At 41.5% G+C, this 25,284-nt stretch overlaps 1 protein-coding gene across 1 annotated transcript; it reads left to right on the top strand.

Annotated features, from left to right (window-relative positions):
* Positions 1-370: 370 nt before the first annotated feature.
* On the top strand, positions 371-12,601 carry pex11b (peroxisomal biogenesis factor 11 beta). The gene is made up of 5 exons (XM_080734842.1): positions 371-691; positions 7,052-7,167; positions 8,008-8,209; positions 9,075-9,314; positions 10,594-12,601. Exons 1-5 carry the CDS (start codon positions 636-638, stop codon positions 10,796-10,798), a joined length of 819 nt encoding a protein of 272 aa, XP_080590968.1. The 5' UTR covers positions 371-635; the 3' UTR covers positions 10,799-12,601.
* The last annotated feature ends 12,683 nt before the right edge of the window (positions 12,602-25,284 follow it).

The following is a 25,284-nucleotide window of genomic DNA, read 5'->3' as shown; positions in this document are numbered from 1 at the left end:
GTAGGCCTACTTTACATACGATAACATCAAATTACAAAAGCAGTAAACCAGTGGTTCTCAACCTGTGGCTCGGGACCCCCAGGAGGGGCCCCAAATTATTTTGGGGAATTGGGGGGTCCCCAGATCATGATTAACTTATGTGCAACATTGTTTTCTCTCTCTAGGTTTCTTTAGTGCTCATCAGGGTGAGGGAGGTCCCCAGTTAAAATATGATTATTTTTGAAAAGGTTGAGAACCACTGACCTAAAGCCTAAACCTGCATTTCTGGTAGGCCCACATCTGCGGGGAACTCCAGGAGTAGTTAGTACTGTTTCGACCCGGACAAGATAGAGGGAAGGACGGGAACCTTTCACTTCCGGGCGCTTGACAAGGAGACAAAACTAACTTGAGGCAAAAACAAAGCAAGAAATGCGAGTTTAAAAAACACATTTTCAACATACAAAGTATATATTTTCAGACATATTTTTTGCAGAGAGGCTTTGACTAAACGGTGTAAATGAGGTTTGTGACTCGTCGTCACAGGTTGACACTGTCGTCAACTAGTTGGTCGACGTGTTAGCTCATGCTAATGCTAACAACAACAACCTGGGATATATTTTTTTACTTTAGAAACGGTTTAAATTAATTGTTTGACTATGGATTCCTGGGTGCGATTCAACGCGCAGAGCCAAGCCAAGGAGAGAGTTTTTAGGTAAGGCTATAATAATAACTGTAAGTAACTACTTTTTCCACCACTGAACAATAATAATAATAATAAATAAATCAACTGGTTTAAATTGTAACATGATTACTTTGGCCAGTCTTGAGTCCACACCACTGACAACATTGATTGCAACCCCTTGCAACATAACCGTTTTAAGGCCATTCCACTGCAATGCAACTACTTTCAACTGTCATTTGGGGATAATGGTTGCAACATTGATTGATTGATTGAAGGCTTTATTAGAAGTTTGCATAGGAAAATGTACAGATTCATGACGGTACAGTTCACTGGTACAAGGTCTACTAAAAGGAGATCCATGAAAAGACTAAGCTTATTTCAACAGGAAACCATTAAAGTATCTCATATAACATTGAATGACAGACAAATAGAACACAGTACTATGCAGTAGATATGTAAAGAAAAAAAGAAAACAGTAGGTCTATACAATCAGTAAGTACAGTATATACAATATATACAAGGAAGGGGCAGGTAACAGTAAGTCTAAACAATCAGTATGTACAGTATATACAAGGAAGGGGCAGGGAGGGTAGGGTTGGGCTAGGTTTTTACCAGTTGTGAACGGCTGCTGCCTGTAAGTGGTTTTTTAGGGCAATTTTAAAGGATGCTAGTGATCCACACTCCTTTATGGCCTTCGGTAAGGCATTCCACATTTTTGTGGTGTAGCAGAAGAACGAGTTCGACCCTTTCTTTGAGTTGACTCTGGGTTGAACGTGATCTGTGGCACTGCCTCTGGTGTTGTAATTATGGACATCCTTAACGTTTTTAAAGTATTTTGACAGGTACTTGGGTATCATAGTGGTGTAGTGTATCTTGTACACCAGGCCCATTGCAAGTTGCTGTACTCTGTCATCTACTCTGAGCCACCCCACTCTTAACTGGTGAGTAGCGGTGAGGTGAGTCTGATTGGGAAGGTTAAGCAGGACCCTAATTAGTTTATTTTGGGCTGTTTGGAGTTTAGTTTTTAGGGCTTGTGGGGCGTCACGATACCATACGTGGACTCCATAGTCAAAGAGGGGCTGGATTATTGCACCAGCTATGGTCTTCAGTGTGTTGAAGTTGACCATTGGGGCGATCCTCTGTAGGAAACGAGTTCGTTGGTTGATTTTTTGTATTACTTTTGAAGTCATCTTTTCGCTGGAAAGATTAGCTTCAAGGATACATCCTAAGTAGGAGATTTCGTTTTTTCGTGTTATGACCTTGTCACCCACTTTGATTGTGAAGTTCTCTACCTTTTTGAGGTTATGATTTGATCCAAAGAGGATGGACTCGGTTTTGCCCAGGTGAATTGATAATTTGTTGTCGTTAAGCCATGTGCAGATCTTACTCAGTTCAGAGTTAAGTGTCTTTTCAACCTGCAAGTGGTCCTTGCCCGAGACTAGGAGAGCCGAGTCATCCGCGAACAGGAACAGGTTGCAGTCGCAAGCAGATGCCATGTCGTTCACGTATATTAGGAACAACAGAGGTCCCAGTATGCTACCTTGGGGAACTCCACAGCTTACTGGGAGGGGGGGGGACAGGGTACCGTTAATCTCCACCACCTGTTCCCTCCCCACCAGGTAAGATTGCATCCAGCTCACTGCTGCGCTGTCAAGACCGATGGCTTTTAGTTTCTCAATCAGAATAGCATGATCCACGGTGTCAAATGCCTTCTGGAGGTCCATCATGACCATGCCACTATACTTGCCCTGATCCGCTTCGCGTTTGATTTGGTCAGTCAAATAGAGAAGGCATGTGTCAGTGGAATGGGATTTTCTGAATCCAGATTGGAACTCGTAAATCAGATTATTCTCATCGAGATATCTTGCAATCTGTTCGTAGACTATTTTCTCCATGACTTTGGATATGGAGCTAAGAATGGAAACGGGGCGGTAGTTTCCAGGGTCTAGTTTGCTACCTTTTTTATGCAGGGGGGTTACTTTTGCTAGTTTGAAGTCCTGGGGGACATGACCCTGTTCGATGGAAAGGTTAATTATGTGGGTAATGATTGGAGCAATGGTGGCGGCTGAATCTCTGAGAAATCTAGCTGGGATTTTATCAAGGCCAGTGGCCTTGTGTTGAGGTAGGGCGCTCAATTTTTTAAACACTTCATCAGTTGTCACTGTGGAAAGTTTAAAACTGTCTTTACTGACGCCCAGTTTTTTGTAGAATGTATTAACAAATTCTTCACCATACCGCCCAGATGGGGCGACCAGTCTTTTGACCAGTGAACGGGCTGTGGTGGTAAAGGTTTTGTTAAAATGGGTAGCCACTTCACCTTTGTCAGAAATGAGAGCGGCGTCCGTTTTGATGTTTATGTTGTGGCATATGGTTTTTGATTTTAAGCCTAATTGGTTGTTAAGCAACTTCCATAGGTCTCGTGGGTTGTTTTTGTATTCATCGATTTTGTCGTCGATGTAGTTTTTTTTGGCGGATCTAACTAGGGCGGTTGTCTGGTTTCTAAGTCTCTTGCATTGAGCAGTAAGATGCTCAATGTGTTTTTTGAGGTCATGGTTGAATTTTTTCTTGAGCTTTTTGCAGCACTTTCGTTTTTCATCGTATTTTTTGTCTCTGAGTCTAGCTGATTCTGCAATATCTGAGTTATACCATGGCTCTTGGCGGGCTTTAACCCTGGTGGTATTCAAGGGGGCCACGTCGTCTAGAGCATCGGTCAATTTGGTTTTAAAACCGCACCATGCTTCCTCGACATCTGTACACTGCAGCTCTGGGGAAAAGTCTACACCCGCTAGTTTGAGATTAAAAGCCTCACTGGAGTAGTTCTTCAGGCTTCTAGCAACGACAGTTCTGTGGCCACTAGCTTTGGGTTTGTGTATTTTTCGGGTAGAGTAGATCATATAATGATCACTAAGACCGCATACAATAGCCCCGCTAGCGGTGACTTTGGACTTGTCAGTGGTTACGACGAGATCTATGAGGGTTTGAGAGTGCTCTGTCACCCTGGTGGGTACTGTGACAAGCTGAGTGAGGCTGTATTGCTTGCATAACCCATCAAAGGACTTGAACATGGGTGCGTCTTTACGCAAAATGTCCACATTCCAGTCGCCCAAAATGTGACACTCGGTACCGTCCACCTTTGCTAAGCTCTCATCAAACAGCTCAAAGAAATCATTCTGATCAGGTGGTCTATAGACAGCGCATATTAGTATGTTTTTGGCATGTTCAAAGATTACCTCAATCCATACAGTTTCAAGTGAACTGTGGTGTAAGTCTGGACGGGGGACAAAATTGACATCATTGTGTACATACATGCAAACTCCGCCTCCATACCTGTTTCTATCATTCCTGATTACAGTATAGTTGGCAATTTCAATGCTAGCATCCGTAAACGAGTCATCAAGTTTAGTTTCAGAGAAGGATAAAATCTTTGCCTTACCGTCATGAAACATTCCCTTAATTAACTCCAGTTTTTTGGGATTCAAGCTATTGATGTTCAAATGGACATGATGAAGTCCTGGTTTGGCAAAAACAACAGAGTGCATGTTCTCTGTAGTAATCGAGCCATCGTCGTAGCTGGGGGGCTCTTTGACTACGAACAAAGTTAGTTGCAAGGAATTTGCGTTGGTGTGTCATAATTTATAAACACTCCGAGAGCTCTCAGTTGAATTAACACAAACCCGCTTTTCCTGTGTGACCAAAAAGCATTTCCAAAAAAGTAGCCTACAAAGTACAATCATGCAGACTTCAAAGAACCAAAATCCAAGCCACTCCGTCTTGGGTGAAAAAAGAACAAGGATTTATTTTGGGCAAGGCAGCAATATGAGGTCCCGGGCTAAATATGTGATGACGTATGTATGTTTAACATTTCAGCTTTAATTTTCATTTTGTCTTTCTTTCTTGCTTTTTGAAGCGGTGAAAACCGCTTCCAAGGTATAGCTTTGTCTGTCCCGTGCATGTCCAGTCCAGAATGAAGAATTGAGGATTGGTCAAGCTTCACATGACATTTTGGCTCTCCAGACAAAATTCATTCATTCAGAACACATAGAATCTAACTAGACCAGGTCAACCTGGTTGTGCCAGACCCCGGTTCTGCCAACCCCCTGTCTGTCATCATCATTTATGACATCATGCCTTTTGTAGGCATGTCATCATCATGTCATCATCATATATACCCTTTATATAGAAAACCCGGACAGACAGACAGACCGACATTTGCTTATGTAGGCCCCTGGCCTACCCATTTCATGGGTCTGGCAAAAATATAGAACTAAAGCACATAGAAAGTATAGATCTAGAACACAGAATGTATAGATCTAGAACACAGATTTCATAGCTCTAGAACACATAGAATACAAATTCACCGCTTCACTTCGAACCGAGGTTTGATTTTTTACCTTAAATGTAAGTAGACTTTAACTCACCTTTGGTGTGTGTTGCTACTGGTGCTATCAGAATTACAAAATGATAACACAGTGACAGGACAGGACCTCTTCTTCCAAATATTAACTACCCAAATCATGTCTAAATTAAAACTCCAAACCCCTTTCAGTCCTCAACAGAGGGTCTGGTCTCAGAGTGACAACAGGGAGGCTGCCACATCTTTAGTGAGATTGTTTGGAACTTTTTGCCTTTCTAACCACTTTCTGAAGGGCTTATTTCTCAATAACGACCGGTTAGCTGCTCATTATCCCGCTTATTACACAGCCACTTGGAAATCAATCCATTTGACACATGATATAACACAACTTTTTTTTTTTTTTTTTTTCAATCAGGGTTCCCACGGTCATGAAATTCCTGGAAATATTTTGAAATTAGAAAAATATTTTTCCAGTACTGGAAAAGTTTTGGAATTTATCAAGGGTCCTGGAAGGTCCTGGAAAAAATAGCTATGCATTGTCTTTGGTTATTGATTTAGTTAATACCTCTGAAATGACAAATTAAACATGGGCCAAATTGTCAAATTTTAGAGGCAGAAATTGTGTAAATAGCCGATCTACATGCTCACAACGCCTCGCAACGCGAGGCGGCGTGAGCATGTAGATGTTCTATTTTCACAATAGAACCGTGTTATACAAAATTCCTCAACTCTTAGTGCTCGTCAGGGTGCCAGGTCCCCAGTTAAAATATGATTATTTTGGGGGTCATGGCCTGAAAAGGTTGAGAACCACTGGCATACACTACCTGTCTTTGGGCATTGCGCATAGGAGTAAGCGACCTGTTATTGAGTTGAATTATTGTTATATAGCCCTGGAAATTGGGTTAAATATTCTGGAAAAGTTTTGGAAATTAATTGGTACAAATGTGTGGAAACCCTATCAATGCTTAGGATAAAGAAAATAGTCTGTTTAAATGATGCCAGGTCCACTCAGCAAAACTAGTAGGAAGTGTTGATCAAATATGAATCACTATTATGTCACTACATTGTTAATGTTCCCCTCAAATGTTTTGAAAATAGTTTGTTAAAGCTGTATTCTCTTAGTGAATATAATTTAGTTTTTTGTCAAGTCTGTATGGTAGTAGAGTATGTTGTTGATGATAAGCCATACAATTGGGATCATGGTAGTTTGAACACAACCTTTAAATTGACACAATCCTGTTTCTGGTTTGACGTGAATTTCGACCTGACCAATATTGCCCCCAAGCAGGCAGGCAGACAGGCAGGTACAACAGCTCAATGGTAAAACTTTCAGCACTAGTGCAGGAGACCTGGGTTAAAATCCTGGGTAGTAGGCCTACAGCAATGTTACATAGTAAAAAAATAAACACTATGAATAAATCATTGTGTGTTTGTGTACATGGCAGCCATGCTGAATAATGGCATAAACAAAGCACTGTGGATTGATTGATTGATTAAAAAAAGAAAGGTTTATTTGCCTTTGAGTTGTAACAGTAACCCGTTAAGGGTGCAGTCACACCAAACTTGAATTCTGGGATACCGCGGCCAATGCTTTTCCTTGGGAACGGAGCGTTTATTCGTTTTGTGGAAATCCTCTAATAGCATCAAACTGCTCCGTTCCCAATTGAAAGGCATTGGCAGGATCCACCTGCATATACGCAGAATTATTGTCTGGTGACTGTGATTGCACCCAAGACCGAGAATGCCTATAGGTTGGAATGCATCTTTGTCATTTTAGACGTTGCCGTGTATAGAAAAAGATTTTTCATTTTCCTTTTTTATAAAAAATTTAAATAAATACAATAAATAGAAGATTTTCTGATAACTTAGGTAAGGATAGATTTAAAGGCGTTTTTAAAAATCATCCTCAGGTCTTAATTGTTTGTTGTGTTGTACTAGTATTCATATGTATTTGTGGTTGTGTTGTAACAGGGCTACACACTATGTTTGTTGTGTTGTACCAGTATTCATATGTATTTGTGGTTGTATTGTAACAGGGCTGCACAGTATGCTTGTGCTCTGCTGGGCTCTACGCTCCAGAAGGCCGGTGGGAGCGTGGCTCTCTTGAACACCATCAGTCAACTGGAAGCTCACATGAGTCTCACTAGAAAGTGTGAGTAATACTGAACAAACCCTCATCTCCTTTTGGTTCTGAGTTAGAATAGAGATGTACCGATAACCATTTGCTCCATTCCGATACCCACAACTTGCATATTGGTTAGTGTCGGACTGTCCCTACCAACTGCAGTATCAGCAGCTGTTCCGATAATGGGAAGATGCAATTATTACTATATTCTGTTTATATTTTGGCTGCAACATATAGAGAGATATTGTAGTAACTATGGAAGAAGCAATCACAAGGCACTCTGTAACAAATACTATGTCACATTAAAATCTGAAAAAAGAATAAGAAATCAATAGGTGTAATTAGTTTAGTTTAGTTTATTTCTTTTTTCCGTGTAGAAAACATACTGAAATTCATCAACCCATTTCTTTTCCCAGGAAAAAAACAAATAAAAGGTATAGTCTTAGGCCTAAGCTTATTACGTCTACCCTTTTGTTATTTAAAACAAATATATATTATACATTTAATACATGACGGCTATTTGATTGTTGAACCCTAATTTAGTTGTTCAAACTGTCGGGACACCCAGGGGGTTCTCAATCTCCACATGATTTTAGGGGCTCCCCAGATGTAGATCAGATATTTTCACATTATTTATCTGAGTCAAACTAAATGTAATGCCTCAACTCAAATACTATGATTATCTTGGGAGGTGGCCCCAGTTCAAATATGATTATTTGGGGGTTTCAAATATGTTCTCTTTTCTTAGATTTTTGGGTGGGGTCCCCAGTTAAATGATGATTATTTTGGGCTCAGGTCGCGGCCTGAAAAGGTTGAGAACCACTGCTCCTAATTTGATCTTGGTCTTGGTTTGTGTGTCAACTCCAGTGATGCGTTTGGGGAACTCGGTAGAAGCGTTGGAGGCGGCCAAGCGAGCCATTCACCTGTCGGACAGCGTGCTGAGGCTGTGCCTCACTGTGAGCCACCTCAACAGAGCCATGTACTTCGCCTGTGACAACGTTCTGTGGGCCGGAAAGACCGGCCTCCTCCCCAACCTGGACCAGCACAAATGGAGCCAGAGGTCTTTCAGGTGAGAGTGTTTTTCTATTGTATTTTTTCTTTAACCAGGTAGACCCTAGTTGAGATATAACATCTCGTTTATGGGAGGGAGATGGCAAAGAGGGCATGCGTTATGAGCTTGTTTATAGGCTATTTGTCATAAATGTCACTCAAAATAAAATGTAACGACAGGGAGCGGCTTGATTTCTTCTCTTTGATCTCAGTTTCTTCGGGGCCAGTGCATGCATTCAAGTAGTAGAATGCGTGCATTACTTTTCTTTAACCCAATAAAACCAGGAAAGCAACTGTGATTTTAGCGTTGGTTATTCAAAATTAACAGATGTACAAGCTCACAGCGTGACACGCTGCAAGCTTGCACATCTGCTATTTTCTATTTTATTTTGTTGAAAAATTACAATTATTTTCAGCATATTCCTTTTGATCACCTTTAACAGTGTAACTGTTTGCTTTTGTTGATGTATGATTTTATTGATACTGTGAAGATGATCAAATAAACTAACTAGTTCAGGGATGGGCAACTTTGATGATGAAGAGGGCTGGACATAAAAAAGACTAGTGCCAAGTCATTATGCTACTAATATAGACAGATATAATATATCAGTATTCCGATATTAACCTGCGGGCCGCATTAAGTGAAGGTGGGGGCCGCATGTGGCCCCCGGGCCACCAGTTGCCCATGTATGAACTAGTTAATCTTGTACTCTGTCTCACTCTTCCTTTGCCTCTCTCTCTCTCTCTCTCTCTCTCTCTCTCTCTCTCTCTCTCTCTCTCTCTCTCTCTGGCTGTCTCTCTCCGACTCACTTTCTGTTTCTCTCACTCTGGCCGTCTCTGTCTGTCTGTCCGTCTCTGTCTCCCTCTCTGTCCGTCTCTCCCAGGTACTACCTCTTCGCCCTCATCCTCAACCTCACCCGTGACCTGTATGAGCTGCACCTCCTCATGGAGCACGAGGCCCGCTCCCACGGGTCCAAGAGCAGCCGGGCCGCCTCGCCCTTGTCTCCGGCGCCGTCCCCCGCCGCGGCCAGCAGCGACCAGCATCTCTCCTTCCCTCTGGACGCCGGCGCTGGAGCGAGCCTCCTCCCTGCCTCCGCCATGCTCGTGGTCGAACCGCTGCGCAGGTAGGGCTATCACTGCCAGGATGTTTTTGGTTGACGATTAATGTGTGACATTTTTACCGTTGAGCTAATAGAGCCTGCCTTGCTTGCTCTTGAATCCTTCAGTTATTTTCCAACAGATTTATTTATATTTATAACTATTTTACGTGACAGTTAATTGTCACTCAAATAATTGTGATTTAATTGTGTTTTTGTCATTGACGATTACATTTCTGTTTGGCTTGTAGGCTTTGAAGTTGCACATGGCAGATATGACACACAACACAAATATACAAAGAAATGACCGACATATTTGACAACTTTATTTATACTTAAAACAAGAACATTGATAGTTGAAATAGACAATCTACTGAACTTGTAGATCTGCTATTTCCACTATTTTTTTTTTTTATGTTTGAAAATATATGAACCTTTTTCAACATGTGCTGAGATTATGTCAAATAATTGCGATTAGGCGATTACGTAATAATTGTGACAGGTCCAGGGGTTGACACTAATGGTTGCCCGACTGCCCGTGGCAAGTAAATAATACGTTCGGGCAAGTGCAGTTTGCTTTCAGTTTGCCCGATGGGCAAGTGTGTTTGAGTGGGGAAGCAACTGTCTTTAGTTGGCTATAAACACAACACAAGATGTCTGTGGAATTTAAAATAAGTCATGTTGTGTAGCTATTGAGATATTTGGCATAAATATTGAGGCATATCCATGTCTCACAGCCAATTAAAATTGTACGTCTCACAATGTACTTTTCGGGCAAGTGGGCATGACCTTTGGGCAAGTAGAACATGACCCGTTTCTATGGATGGGACGATAAGCGATATTATTGTTTATCGTGATAAAAAAAAACACTCGCGATAATCGTATCGTGGAGATTTAATTTATTATGTTATCGTCCTCCGTCATGCACTGGGATCACTTCACCTTTTGTTTGCCGAGCTGCATATCCGGTACCATTTAAACCCTCTATTGGTAAAACGTACTTATAATATACATACTTTTTTTTTCACTCTCTACCAAATGTCTTTGCTGATCTATAAGCTCACAACGCGTCGCCTTGCGAGCTTGTAGATCGGCTATTTTTTGGCAAATGTTCCGTTCCAGGAGAATGGATGTTGGCAGGGGATATTTTGATTATTGCAATATCATAAATTGCGTAATTTCTTTGGTCACAATAATCGTGATATGACATTTTCATACCGTCCCATCCCTATCCCTGCCTCTGAGACCTTAGTGTCAAGTCAACCTCTGCAGGCCTATCGATTGATTGATTGTCCCTTATGCGCAGGCGCCTGCAGCTGCTGGCGGCGGTGCTGCGCGCCAACCCGCCGCTCCTGCTGGACCTGCTGAAGAACAGCATGGACGTGTTCATCCCGCTGCACCGGCTGGGCCTCTACCCCACCGGGCCCGGCTTCACGGGGGCCTGCGGCCTGGCCTCCTCCGTCCTCTCCATCCTCACCATCCTCCACCCCTGGCTCAAGCTCAAGCCCTGAAACCACCACCCATGGTGTCGTGACTTGTGGGGGGGAGGGAATAAGGGATCCTTGTGCAGCGTGTGTGTGTGTGTGTGTGTGTGTGTGTGCGCGTGGTGTGCGAGGGAAGCGATGGCGGACAAATAAAACGCAGTACTATGCAGGGAAAAAGGGGGAAGATACCAACACAGTGACTGGGGGGTGGCGTCAACCTCAGGGGCCTCAGACGATTTAGCTCCTCGCATGAGGGAATAAGGGACCTTACGCAGTACGAGGTGTCGCGAACGTGGGAGTGGAATGCTACGTCCGGTGGATGAATGTCGTTTAAAGCACCTTTAACCACTTAAACCCCAGCGTCCTTTTTTGTGGGGAAGGCTTTCGCTGGAAATAGCCGATCAACAAGCTCACAAACAAACGGAAAGGACACTAGTATAGAGCCCCGAGGGACTCCGCTCAAGCATATGGGGTTGAAGTGGTTAATTTGAAACTGCAATAGTGCGTCGGTGTCGCTTGCCATAAAGAACAGGTCTTGAAAAAGAGGTCTTGGAGCAAACAACGCTTTCCGAAGCGATGTTAGCTTGAAGATCTGTTATTTTCGGCAAGAGACGATGACATACTACTGAGTATAAATGAGGTTTCATAGGAGTGGTGACATCCGCAGGGGTTCGAGTTCTCAGTCCTGGGGACTGCTTTCAGTCTTGAGGATTCCATGGGAGCTATTTCTGAGATCAGTGCAGGTCTGCAAAATAATAAACTATAACTAAAAAGCAGTTAGAATTTCAAGATATGAGTATTTTTGCATTGGCCAGACTAGCATAGAATACAACAAAACTTCAGAAGATACTTCTATAAAATGAAGCATGGATTTGGCACACACAAATTCAGTGAAGGCAGTTCAGAACTTCAGGGAAACACTCCAAATACGCTGTGCGCGCCACGTTTCAAAAATCACATATTTGGACTGAAAATAATTTTCAGTCTTGGGATTTCTTTTGGTTTTAACCCCTACATCCGAAAGGGTACCATTTTGTGTGCTCTTACAAGCTCAAGCCATGAAGCTGTGAAACATGACATAAGGACCTGTATGCATCTTGTACCCAGCAGCAGCGGTTCATGTGTTTTGTGTTTTTTTGTGGGCATTTCAACAGAGGTTTTCCAGCTTGCAGTGGATTTCATTTGTATTATTTTCATGAATCCAAGTCCTAGCAGTTAAATCGCTTAGAGAAAGATGCTAGCTTTCCCTCAATAAGGCATAGCTGCAGGCACTGGTTTACTGGTGCCACTATAGAAATCGGAAATTACTTTTTCCCATAGAGATTTATAAAAACATTTATATCAACTATTTTAAGCCTAGAATCAAGCCATCCAGGATCATGGTGAATCATGACTATACAAATGAATGGTGAATTATTTTTAGTGGCAGTAACAGTAAACCCAGCTGACTGCTATGCAGTATGGCACCTTTTGAACTAGTAAATTGGCAATCAAAAAGTTTTATTTTCTGAAAAGGCGTAGTGATACAGATCGCATGCATGAATATCACTACACACTGGTCCAAGCTAAGCAGCACCTGGTGTTTCCCTAGTGGATACTGGTTAAGAAGATCACGTTGTCATGGATATATGAAATGACCGGGTCTCCCACCGGCCCCATGCAAGTGCAGACACTTCTGAGCTTTGCAGATTTGCTGGGATTGCTTGCATTTTGAGCTGCAGGCAGTACTACTTGGCTACCACTAGGTGTCCTACTAGACCAGAGGGTCTATTAGTCCATGGGCCCGACGGGTTGTCGGTATCAAAAAGGTGGCAAAGGTTACCATGCATTTTTGAAAAGCTCTATATCTGTAGATTATATTTTGGTATGATAACCCTTTCTTAGACCCAGCTAAATTGGTGTTATCAGCCTCTAAAGTTGGTGTCCCATTAACATTACATTACAGGACAAAAGGTAAAAATATTAATCTGCTTTTAGTAGCATAAGAGGGGTCAAACTAGGGGTTTGTCATGATGCCGAATCCATTGCAAGCATTTGTTTTGCACAAAAAACATTCCTTGGGCTATACATGGCCTCAGAATACGATGCATGTATGGGTGTGCATTCATGTTAGTCAGAGGCCTTAGGGTTTTATTTCTCGTGTTAATCAGTCTAAAAGCGCCAAATTTTGCACAGATGTAGCCCAGGGCATGCTCTAATGATTTAGCTAGGGTGCCCGAGTCGGCGACCTTTGGGGTCGCCACAGCTCCAGAAAAACAATGGTTTAGTGATGAAAAGTGATGAGTCATCACTTTTCTGAGTTTTGTGGATGTTTTCTGGAGCCCGAAGGTCACCGACTCGGGCGCCCTAGCTAAATCATTAGATAATGCCCTGGGCTACATCTGTGCAAAATTTGGCGCTTTTAGACTGATTAGCATGAGAAATAAAACCCTAAGGCCTCCGAATAACATGAATGCACACCCATACATGCATTGTCTTCTGAGGCCATTTATAGCCCAAGGAATGTTTTTTGTGCAAAACAGATGCTTGCAATGGATTCGGCATCATGAAAACCCCCTAGTTTGACCCCTCTTATGCTACTAAAAGCAGATTAATATTTTTACCTTTTGTCCTGTAATGTAATGTTAATGGGACACCAACTTTAGAGGCTGATAACACCAATTTAGCTGGGTCTAAGAAAGGGTTATCATACCAAAATATAATCTACAGATATAGAGCTTTTCAAAAATGCATGGTAACCTTTGCCACCTTTTTGATACCGACAACCCGTCGGGCCCATGGACTATATGTCTCAGTAGTCATCAGAACAGACCTTTAGTGAAAAGGACCTTTTCTATGAAGATGCCTAGCCAGATTGATGTCTCAGTGGCAGAGTAGGGAGATCACCTCCAACCACTGCAGATGTACTAGTTATATTAACATACTTTACCATACTCACTGGTTAACATAACCTTTTTATTCATTCAAATACGTTCTGGATTGCAGTTTTAAACTATAGTGAGTGTTGGAAATATATTCCCACATACTGTTACATCAAAGATAAACATTACTAAGTTGCTACGTCATTAGTTCTACAACAAGAGTGCTCCCATCGTCAAGTTAAATACGTTATCGATAAAAGCCTTTTCAGTATTTTAACTTGATAAAAGTGATGGCGTCTTTTGCATAACAATGCTTTTGTTGGAATTGAAAGTATACAGTAGTTTCATGAAGCAGTGATTATCGAAGTGGGGTTTGGGGATCCCCAGAAATAAAATTTGATATAACATAACTTATAAAACGGTTTATGCACATTTTATTTTTTATTTTTGCAATTAAAGAATTTATTCAAGTATGTAATATAGAACAATTTTAGAAATACAATACATTCATTAAAAAACTCTGGAGGAGGTTCTCCACCTGTTTTTCTTTTTTCTAGTAGAAGTCAAGTAGAATGCAGAGCTTCAGCTGTTTGTTCACCTCCTCCACAGTTCTCCTCCTGCTTTTTGGGGCTTTTATGCCTTTATTGATAGCACAGTAGACTGACAGGAAATGGGGAGAGAGAGAGATGGGGAGTGACATGAGGCAAAGGTCGTCCGGATCGGGAATCGAACCAGTGACGGCGCGGTAACCATGCCTATGTGGCGGTGCCTATGTGGTATGCGCCTTAACCAGTAGGCCACCGGACGCCCCACTCCTGCAGTCTTGACTTCGCCTCCTTTTTTCCCTTCAGTCTTGCAATCGCCTCCTCCTGTCTTGACTTCGCCTCCTCCCACCTTGACGTCGCCTCCTCCAGATCTTGCCTGGTTAATAAACCAGACCGAACACAACAACACCCCCTGGCGGTAGTGGTGTTGTAGTACGGTCTGGAACCGATCCATTGAGATTCTATTTCCTCAACCAGCTTCAAGGGTTGGCCAATCAGGGTTGTATGCTTATGGGGCACGTGGTTTGGGGCTCGCGTCATTAGGCTTTAGCCCGCCCCCAGAAATGAAAGCTCTTCCTGAAATCCCTGACTCTCTTCCCAAAACGAAGTGTGTGATAGAGGCAGGCAACGCCAGGCAACTCCAGATCTCCTCTAGCATGGTGTCCCCACAACTTCGATGATGGCCCATGTGTACTGTATGCTAGGGCATTCACCAAATATTCGAATATCAAAGTCACTATTCGACGTTGTTCACCGAAGTCGAATATTCGCTTATTTTTATTTTTTTATTGTTTTCTCTTCAAAAAATATATAGCCTAGTTTATAAAGCTTGGCGAGATAGGAAGTCATAAGAATGAGTTGTCAATGCCCCTAGTGGATGAATTATTTAATGCTCTATACCAGGGGTTCTCAAACCTTTTTAGGCCGTGACCCCCAAATGAAACATATTTGAACTGGGGACCCCCACCCCGACAAGCACTTGGAATTGTAGGTATTACATTTAATGTGACTCGGTTCTGCAGATACATATTGTGAAAATAGCAGATCTACATGCTCACAACGCCTCGCGCTGCGAGGCGTTGTGAGCATGTAGATTGACTATTTTCAGAATGTTCGCCTCTTGCTTACTTAATATTTGACACTTTGGCCAGTCCTGTCGAATATTCGACTATTCGAATACTTGGAGGTCGAATAATTCGAATACTAAAAATCACTATTCGTGAATGCCCTACTGTATGCCTGTCTCTGCCCTTATATGCTCCTGTATGCCTCTACATCTGGTATTTTCCCCACAAATCTCTTCTGGGAGTACCTTGCACAAAATATTCTCAGATTAGGATCCGTGGCAAATGCATATAAATGTGACAGGGGGTCCTTGACATGAACACGTTTTCAAATGGACTGATGTTCTGTGTTGCGAGGAAGGTCCACAAGGCTCTTGTGTTGTAGCTGTACAACGTAAGGGTTATTCTGGCCTGATTCAAACCTAGGGTGAAGTGAGCGGTGTTATTTATGAGTTAATTTCATTAAAGCTATACTGTGTAAGTTACTAAACTAGTGGTCAGTAGCGGTATTGCTTTTTTCGCCCGGAGTCGTCGCGGACCACCGGAGCGGCTCCGCAAACCACCGCGACCAATACGAATCCGTGGAGGGGTAGAAGAACGTAATTTTCTGGCCAGGATTTGGGGATTAAGAGGTTAAGAATCCTTCACCATCGTAAAAGCTGATGGAGGCTACTTCCTGAAGAGACGGCAGATACGCTGTGATCGGCCGGTAGTGTATCATGTGTGTATGATCCGCGATGTGATTGGCCAACGTATACAGATGATGCAGATGGCGTAATTTTGCCGCGAAATTCTCCCCCTCTCACGGCTCATAGAAAACATATAAAGAGAAGGCTTTAGAAGCTGAAAATAACGGAGTGGGTGTTCTAAAAATGTTGCGATATAACAGTTAGGACAATTTTAAGATTTGTTTTATAAAAAAAAGTTACATGGTATAACTTTAAGCGTCCCGCGAAGCTTGGCCAATGTGACCCTGGGCATACAACAAACTTTGAGCACTTTGTGCCAGGATGTAGGCCATGCTTAGAGGCCGGACATTTTTGGGGGCCCGGACAAAGCCAGATGTTGGAGCTTAAATACTGGTGGTTCTGAAAGTGGGGTCCAGGGACCCTCACGGTTCCGTGCGGAGATTCCAAATGGTTTGAGAACCATTGGCTTATAGGGCATTCCTTCATACTGGGAAGGTATCAGGTTAGGTTTTCAAAGCAGTAGGGCTACAAAGTCAGTTGACTGTTTCAGAAAGCTGTTTTCTCGAATGTTTCAGCTATAGAATGAGCTCATGAAATCATTCACTAATAGAGTAGAGAAAATGGCAGAGCTACATGTTCACGACGTGTTGCACTGCAATGCATCGTGAGCTTGGAGATATTTTCACTATTTTTGGACATAAATGTTATGTTAATTATTTAGAAATGTTTGAGAAAATAAAATGGAAAATTCTCGCCTATACTCAACATGCCCAAAGCAGGGACCCTAGTTTGGAAGTGGTTGAACATGACAACAGATGTGTCGCTTCGACTCTTTTATGTCATGCCTTGTACAAGATTAATTCATCATTTAAAACATGTAAATGGGATTTAATTTGTTTGTTAATAATTTAAGATCAGAAGTGTCTATAACCGTGTCATGGCTGAAAGAATGTATAAAATGTTATGGTCTAAATATTAACAGATGTGACATTTGTAACCTACTGTACGTGGGAAAGGATTTGAAATAAAAGGTGTTTTTGCGCTGGATCTGTGCACAATCACTAGAATATAAATTAAGTTTGAACCATTACTCAATCCAAGCAAAACCATTTGTTGCTTTCTTTATTTCCACCTGGATTTTGGATGCAGTGGTTAAGATACAGGGCTTGCAATCAGGATCAGTTAATCAGTTGATTTGAAACCAGCAAGAACATTTCCCATGTTTTGTCTGGCTCTAGTAACTAAATCTTTCATTATAACTGAAAGATTTAACTGCCTACATGTTAAATTCAGTAGACAAGTGGTTAAGTTGCATCCCTTATATGTAGAAGGTTATGGGTTCAAAATTAGCTTGGAATATTTTCCATCTTTTATCTAGTTATTACATTCCAGTGGTACAGTTAAGATCCCTGACTAGCAACCCATATGGTTCTGGTTCGACTCCAGCAGAGGATTGTGTTGACTTTTATTGAAAATGTGCGAGAGAACAGAACTAGTGTAAACCTTCATGGATTACTGGTTAAGGAAAAGGCATTGTGGCCAAATGGTCACTAGTTCAAACTGCCAAGGGTGTTGCTCAAAGTTAACTGGCTCCTATACCCTTAACTAATCTTCACTTGAAATCCTGCAAGAGCACAAGCAACATCTGAGCCATGGTGGTGCAGTGGAGAAAATACAGTGCTGATAAGCAGGAGGTTCCTGGTTCAATCCCAGTAATGGGGTTTTCCAAAGTTTTGCCTGGCTCTTGTACCTTTACCTCTATTCTTTCACTTAACAGCTTGCAAGAGAACAGATTAAGTAAGAACCACAGTGGTGCAGTGGTTAAGATAATTCCCTTAAAAAAAGTGAGTCCCAAAACACCTGGAAAAAAGTGAGTCCCAAAATTCCCAAAAAAGCGAGTCCAAAAATCAAGGCGAAACACCTGACAAAAAGTGAGTCCCATCAAGGCAAAACACCCAGAGAAAAGTGAGTCAAAAATCCCCCAAAAAGTGAGTCCCAAAATCAAGGCGAAACACCCGGAGAAAAGTGAGTCCCATCAAGGCGAAACACCCAGAGAAAAGTGAGTCCCGTCAAGGCGAAACACCCGGAGAAAAGTGAGTCCCATCAAGGCGAAACACCCGGAGAAAAGTGAGTCCCATCAAGGCGAAACTCCCGGAGAAAATTGAGTCCACTCAAGGCGAAACACCCAGAGAAAAGTGAGTCCCAAAATCTCCAAAAAAGTTAGTCCCAAAATCAAGGCGAAACACCTGGAAAAAAGTGAGTCGCATCAAGGCGAAACACCCGGAGAAAAGTGAGTCCCAAAATCAAGGTGAAACACCTGGAAAAAGGTGAGTCCCATCAAGGCGAAACACCCGGAGAAAAGTGAGTCCCATCAAGGCGAAACTCCCGGAGAAAATTGAGTCCACTCAAGGCGAAACACCCAGAGAAAAGTGAGTCCCAAAATCTCCAAAAAAGTGAGTCCCAAAATCAAGGCGAAACACCTGGAAAAAAGTGAGTCGCATCAAGGCGAAACACCCGGAGAAAAGTGAGTCCCAAAATCAAGGTGAAACACCTGGAAAAAGGTGAGTCCCATCAAAGCGAAACACCCGGAGAAAAGTGAGTCCCTAAATCAAGGTGAAACACCACATCACATCATACTTCTTGCCCTACTCTTCTTATCTCCGGGCGGCTATGTGTACACCAGGGTTGCCAACATTGGACTGTCAGAATCCAGGAGATCTCTATTTTTTGTATTTTTTGGGTCCTCTCCTCTGCTAAGCGATGGTGTCTATTAGGTCTACAAGAAATTACATAGTTTGTAGGGTCCCAATCTAAATACTTCAATATTAAGAGTCTGCACTGTAGACTAGAGGTTTAAAGATTTTACTCTGGGGTGGTGTGGCTGGCCTACTGGTCTAGGCGCTTACCATACCATAGGCATTGCTACATGGGCATGGTTGCCTGGCAGCGGCCGCTGGTTCAATTCCCTTTTCCTATCATTCTAGTGTTCTATCAATAAAGGCATAAAAGCCCCAAAAAAAAAAGATCAGACTCTGACTAAAACATTGTAAAATCCCAGTCCTACAGAGAACCGTTACATTTTCAAGGCTGAAATACAAATTAAAGAACAATTGAAAATCACTAAGACGCTAGCTGTTAAATGTGACTGATGGTCAAGCGGTCGGGTGAACAGACTCTCAAGTTCAATACAGGGATTCCATGTTCGAATCCCTAGAGATCATGATTATGTATTAGCTTACTATTTTTGGCATAAGACAATATTGCTGGTTTTCATGTGTTACTTTGGCTACGTCTAAACACTTCAATTTCAACCCAAAAGCCATTAAATGTTGCAAAATTGATTGATTGATTGATTGATTGATTGAAGACTTTATTAGAGGTTTGCATAGACCTGGTACAAGGTCTACTAGGAGATCCTATACATTTCCACAGGAAAACATAGTATTTCATATAACATTGAATGACAGACGATGTTGTTAATGTGTGACGCCTTATCTATAGACTGTCCTCCGCCCACTCACACAACCGGCGGGCGACGCCGTCCATACGACGTGCATACGACGTCCAAGTCAGACGTCTGTATCACCTGGAAACGCACAAAAAGCATTACTAGGCCAGCGGACGCACGCCGTCTATACGACGTGCATACGCCGTCCAAGTTAGACGTTGAAATCTCAGACCTCACCACCAGAGGGCGTTCATATGACGTCGATACAAAACAGGCATTTTGTTGGCTTGCAACCGCCGGACCATTGAAATAAACACGTACATTATTCTATAGACTAGTAGGCCTACTTTGTGGTGATGCTGATTGGTTCAATAGGTACTACCTATTGAACCACTACCTATTGAAGGAGGAATTTGACTTCTTTCAAGCCTACCTATTAGGTAGGCTTGAAAGAAGTCAAATTCCTCCTCTTTTCTATGTAAATAAACGTTTATTCAAACATTGTGATATTTTATGTGAACCTGACACTGAAATCCCCATTTGAATGTATTGATTGATAGGTACGTAGCCTACTGGATACATTGGTGTTCATTAATTGCCTCAGTGGCTTACCAGGTAACAGTGAATGGCAGGTGATCTAACGTCCTGTGATCAAATCCCACCACAGGTTTGACTTTTCTTTTTTTCAAGCCATAGCGCTTCTTATTAGTAGGCTAGTAGTAGACCCTTGTAGGCCTATGTATCCGAAGTTCCAAACTGTAGGCTACTGTCCTTCACTCAGGCCTTCAGTACACAGCATCGATTTGATGACAAAAGCAAAGTAAGACACATTTTAGTTATAACTTAACCTACCCTTTATAATTTAGATGGACAGTGAAAATGTTCTTTTGGTAGTTTGAACCCTCATCCTCACAGTTTTGATCTTCCAGTTTAGATACCCTGGACTTAGCTATTGAGCCAAATAGTAATATGACAGAGAACGTAATATTTAACCTAGAAGAATTTAAATGGACAACGAAAATGTTCTTTGGGAGCTTTGAAGCTTATCCCTTTGTTTTCAGAGCCCTAGATTTATCTCTCAAGCTATGCTGACTCATGAGACTCATTTCGGAATATAATAGTTAACTTACATTTTAGACTTTAGATGAACTGTGAAAATGTTCTTTAGGTGCTCTGATCCCCCAACCTTGGGTTTTGGGTTTATAACCTCAAGACTTATCACTGTAGCCATGGGAGATACACCTGAGATTGTTACTTATTATTATCACTGAAGGAAAGTAAGACTATAATAATGACCAAAGTGGTCATTCGTTAAGTGAATATCTGTATGATTTTGCATGCAATGCCCATACACCCCCAAGCGATGGGTCTGGGCCCTCTGTCTCTGGAGGTCCTCCACCATATTTCTTTTAACATAGTAGATGTAATTTCCTGTGTTCTGGTGAATTTGGGGATTTTGATACCAAATCCAGGAGAAATTACAATCCAGGAGCACCACAGGAGATGGGGTCGAAATTCAGGAGACTCCTGCCGGATTCAGGTGATTTGGCAACCCGGGTTAAATGTGTTTTATTCAAATTTAAAGGGGTATTTCACTTAAAAAATGTGGGGATTTTTTTATCATCGTCTCTGGCTTATATGAACACCCCAGACCCCATCTTTTAAGTTGCTTGATTCAGTATGTAGATATTTATCAGATAATCCCTTCCTATACAACAATTAACAATTATAGAAGTGAACATTTCTTGTCGAATGTGTATGTTACAGTACATTCCCTGTAGGGATCTCTGCTTCATATGTGTCTAATGAGCCAATTACATTTCTTACAACACAAACACTCAACAGCATTAATGAATCTCCCCCATATGACAGTGATCCACTTTATTTAGGAGTGTTAACGCAAAATAAATTAGGGTGATTGTTGCAGAGGAGGAAAACATCTACAGAACAAATTAACATTGAAATAGCATCTGAGCAGGGAACTTTCATTACAAAACAAAAACGTCAAAACACATATTATGCTGGTACTATTAAAACATTTTAAAAATAAACACGGGAACTTTCAAAACTGCAATCCAGAACGTATTTCAATGAATGGACATCACCTTTAAATGTGAAAATATACAAAGACAACAGATATATTTTGGCTCCTAAAAGTGTATCTTTCTCCCATATATTTCACCAAAATACACAAGGATCACAGGATCAAATGAACAAAATGATTCTGTCACCGGGATTCACAGGAACCCCCACCTTTTATATTCCAGTTCCTGTTGTGGTTGTGAATGTGACTCAGGTAGTTGCACGGAGAGGTTTGTGTTCACAAGAACAAAACAACATAAAATGAAACAAAAGAAAACAACTGTAGACGTCTTGGACCTGAGGACCTTAAAGGGGAACTTTAAAACACTTCTGCGGCCATTTCAACGTCTACCCTGGATTTTGTGTGCTTGATTCAATATGTAGATTAGTTATTTCATGCATGGATGGACTTCCTGGTATGGGTTGCGTTAGATTTTAACCACTTTAACCATTATTATATTATATAATAGCAGATATACAAGCTCACAGCACGGCACCAAGCAAGTGCTGCACCGTGAGCTTGTAGATTTGCTATTTTTGAAAGATTGTAAAAATGTGTTCAAGTCTTTGAATATCTTTGACCCGACTTCTAAATCCTTCCTCTAAATCAGTGGTTCGCCAACCTTTTCATGTCAAGGACCCCCAAAATTACATTTATTTAGCCGCAGACCCCCATCTCAAAATATGTTGTTCCAGGGACCCCCCAGAAGCAGAGATTTGAGTTACAAAAGTTTGCTTTGAAAAATATAGGCCTATATTGAAACATTTGCACACATTTTCAAAATGTTTCTAAAATAGCAGATCTACAAGCTCGTTTTCTGACATTGAACATGGGGACATTATGAATCAGAATTACATTTCTGCTTGCCTTTTAGGATTTGTAATAAAAGAAATTGCAGGGCAGATAATAAATATACAAGGAAACACTGACATATTTAATAATTTGATACTTATTTTATAGCGGAAATGGCTGATCTACAAGCTTACAATGTGTGACAAAAACACGTCACAACATAAGCTTATAGATCTGCCATTTCTGCTTTTTTATTGACGATTATCACGATTATGCAAAATAATTGCGATTGTCTTAAATAATTAGGATTAGACGATTATGTAATAATTGCGACAGGCGTAGGTCCACCGTCCGGGGACCCTCTGGTGGTCCTAGAGGGAGGCTCGTTTTTGTTAGCATGTGATGTCATCAGGGTGTACTTTGCAATACAAACCCCAAAATCAATCCTACAGTTCCAGGCAACACAGAAGGTGGTGGGGGGGAGGGGACCTTTTTTTCTAATTTCCACATAGCAACTCAAAGTATATTAATGACATTCATTCATTCATTCATTTACGAGTGCAACCGATGGGTCGGGAGAAGTAGAACAGTTTTGTTTTTTTTCGCCAGCGGGGAATATGAAAAAACTATGGGGCTTTTAAGCCGTGACATCATTTTGTAGTCAGACCTCCAAGCAGATTTATTATCAATATCTGTCCCTCGCTATTTCAACAGATCCGAGACAAAAATAACGACAAAAGTATAATTCTACCACTTTCCTTTCAACAACAAAGAGAAGAAAAATTAGTATATAGTAAAAATAGTAAAAAGATTCACAGGCGCTGGGGCCTTTTGCCCCCAAAAGTTCTCCTCTGCCTACAAAATGATGTCAGACTTAACAGCCCCATAACATCCGGTGAAATTCTCCCGGCGGAAGTAGCACTGTTTCATGCAGTTTCAGCCTATGGTCTTGACCAGGCTTTTCTCTTCGCAGAGGAGTTAAAGCCTGGCTACGTGAGGCTAGTGTTTGATAGGAACCAAATGGACCCCTACATGTCAGTAACTCAGAGAGTGTGTGCAAATGGAACCAAATCCATGTGGTTCTATTCGTACACTTTTGGGAGTCAAGGGGGTTCTAAATGCATATCAAAAGTTGATATCCTTGAAATTAAAAGGTTTGTAAAACGACTGGTCTAAACGTATAATCTTAGCACATCCATATTCCGTCTTATTGACACCTCATTAATCCGTGCTTGATATACAGTATAACCCCATATAAAACTCCTACTGTATCTGTGTATAAATTTAGTTCCAGTGTGAACGACAGTGTCAACTTCCCATTTAAAAGGCGTCCGGGCAACTTTCCTGTAAAAGACTTCTACTAAGAGCGCTGCCTTCTTGAAAAGTTGACCGAACCACCAGTTTTGGGCGAGCTACTTTCAAAATGTAGCTAGCTAAGCTACTAGTTACTCTTGGTGAAAAGTAACCGAGCTACACTATTAAAATCTCTTTACAAAATAAGTAGATAACTGCATCACAGGATACTTGGTAAAATGAACTATCTACACTACTGGTTACGTAGTAAAAGTATGTGGCTACATTGAAGCTACTTTGTACCTAATGTAGTCTGTCATATATGGCTGAGGACATGTTATGGCACAATAGGGCATTAACAACTTGTGATTTTTGCAAGTCGACTCGTCCAAGTAAAAAGTTGAGTTGAAGTCGACTTTATCGTTTGATAACATCATCACATCACACACGACCCCCCAATTATTTTGGGGGGGGTCCCCAGATGATTAACTTAATGTGAAACATTGTTTTCTCACTCAACTGTAAACAAACCAACATAAAGTTTAAGTGTATAGAGGGTATCTGCACATTTCTAAAGTGACAATTTATGGACTTTTTAATACCTCAAATGGCAAATTAAACATTGTCCAAATTGTCAAATATATAGAGGCAGAAATAGTGAAAATACTCACGAGGCGGTGTGAGCATGTAGATCTGCTATTTTCACAATATAACCTTTTTTTTTCAACTTCGACTTTTGACTTTTTCTGGTGGGAGTCGACTTGAGTAATGAAGTCGACCGAGTCGAATTGTCGACTTGTTCGTTAATGCCCTACGGCACAGAGTAATTGAACAAAACGTACGGTGAACATGGATGGAGAATTATCTTTGATGTGGAGAAAAAAACTGCACTCAAAACCCATCCCTTGTGTTATGTTGGGATGATGCGCCACTGACAAGGTAGTGATGTAGGTTTGGCCAAAGCTCCTCTGGCTGCTACATGGTAAAGAAACAACTTTACTAGTTGGAAGCTACAGAATTCTCAAAATAAGAAATAGTGAAGTTACCCACAAGTAGGGATGGAGCTCGTAAAATATTTAATGATAATGAGCCGGGCTTTTATCGAGCCCACTATTGAGTAGTTTCGTGGCTTGTGGAAAGATGACAAATTCTGAACATAACTGGTATCTTTTTTTATTGGCCAGTTGTTGCGAGTTTGTGGCTGACCACCATCTATGAAGATGACAATTGACAAAAGTAACAAATATTATCATTAAATCTCACTAAAACAATCATTCATTAGTGTGCAATACGTGTTAAATGGCTTTATATTATGAATAGTACTGTAATAATGTCTTGATCGGCTTATGTCTTGGGCCGCTATGCTCGATAACAAGCTTGATAAGCCCAACGTTTATTGATGCCGGGTACTCAATACACTTATCGAGTTTGTAGCGGGCCCTCGTTTCGAGCTCCATCCTTACCCACAAGCCACTGGGAAATGTAGTTCAGCTAGTAGCTAAGCTACGGCCCAACACTGAACCACGCGTCTACGTTAATCAATAATACATTGTCTACAGTGCAGCGATGGCACAGCTGGACAGTACGCGACTCAACACAAGTCATAAACAAAGTTCATTTGTCTCGCAAAACAGACAAAGACAATTTAAGGCAAATAACAATGAAAACGACACAGCGCTAATAAGGCATCGCACTGTGAAATGGAACTGGAAGTGAAGATCTAGAAACATGGGAGTGT

Source organism: Nannobrachium achirus (genome assembly GCF_963921795.1).
Source record: "Nannobrachium achirus genome assembly, chromosome: 10".
Classification (NCBI taxonomy): Eukaryota; Metazoa; Chordata; class Actinopteri; order Myctophiformes; family Myctophidae; genus Nannobrachium; species Nannobrachium achirus.
This window is presented reverse-complemented; position numbering and strand designations above follow the sequence as displayed.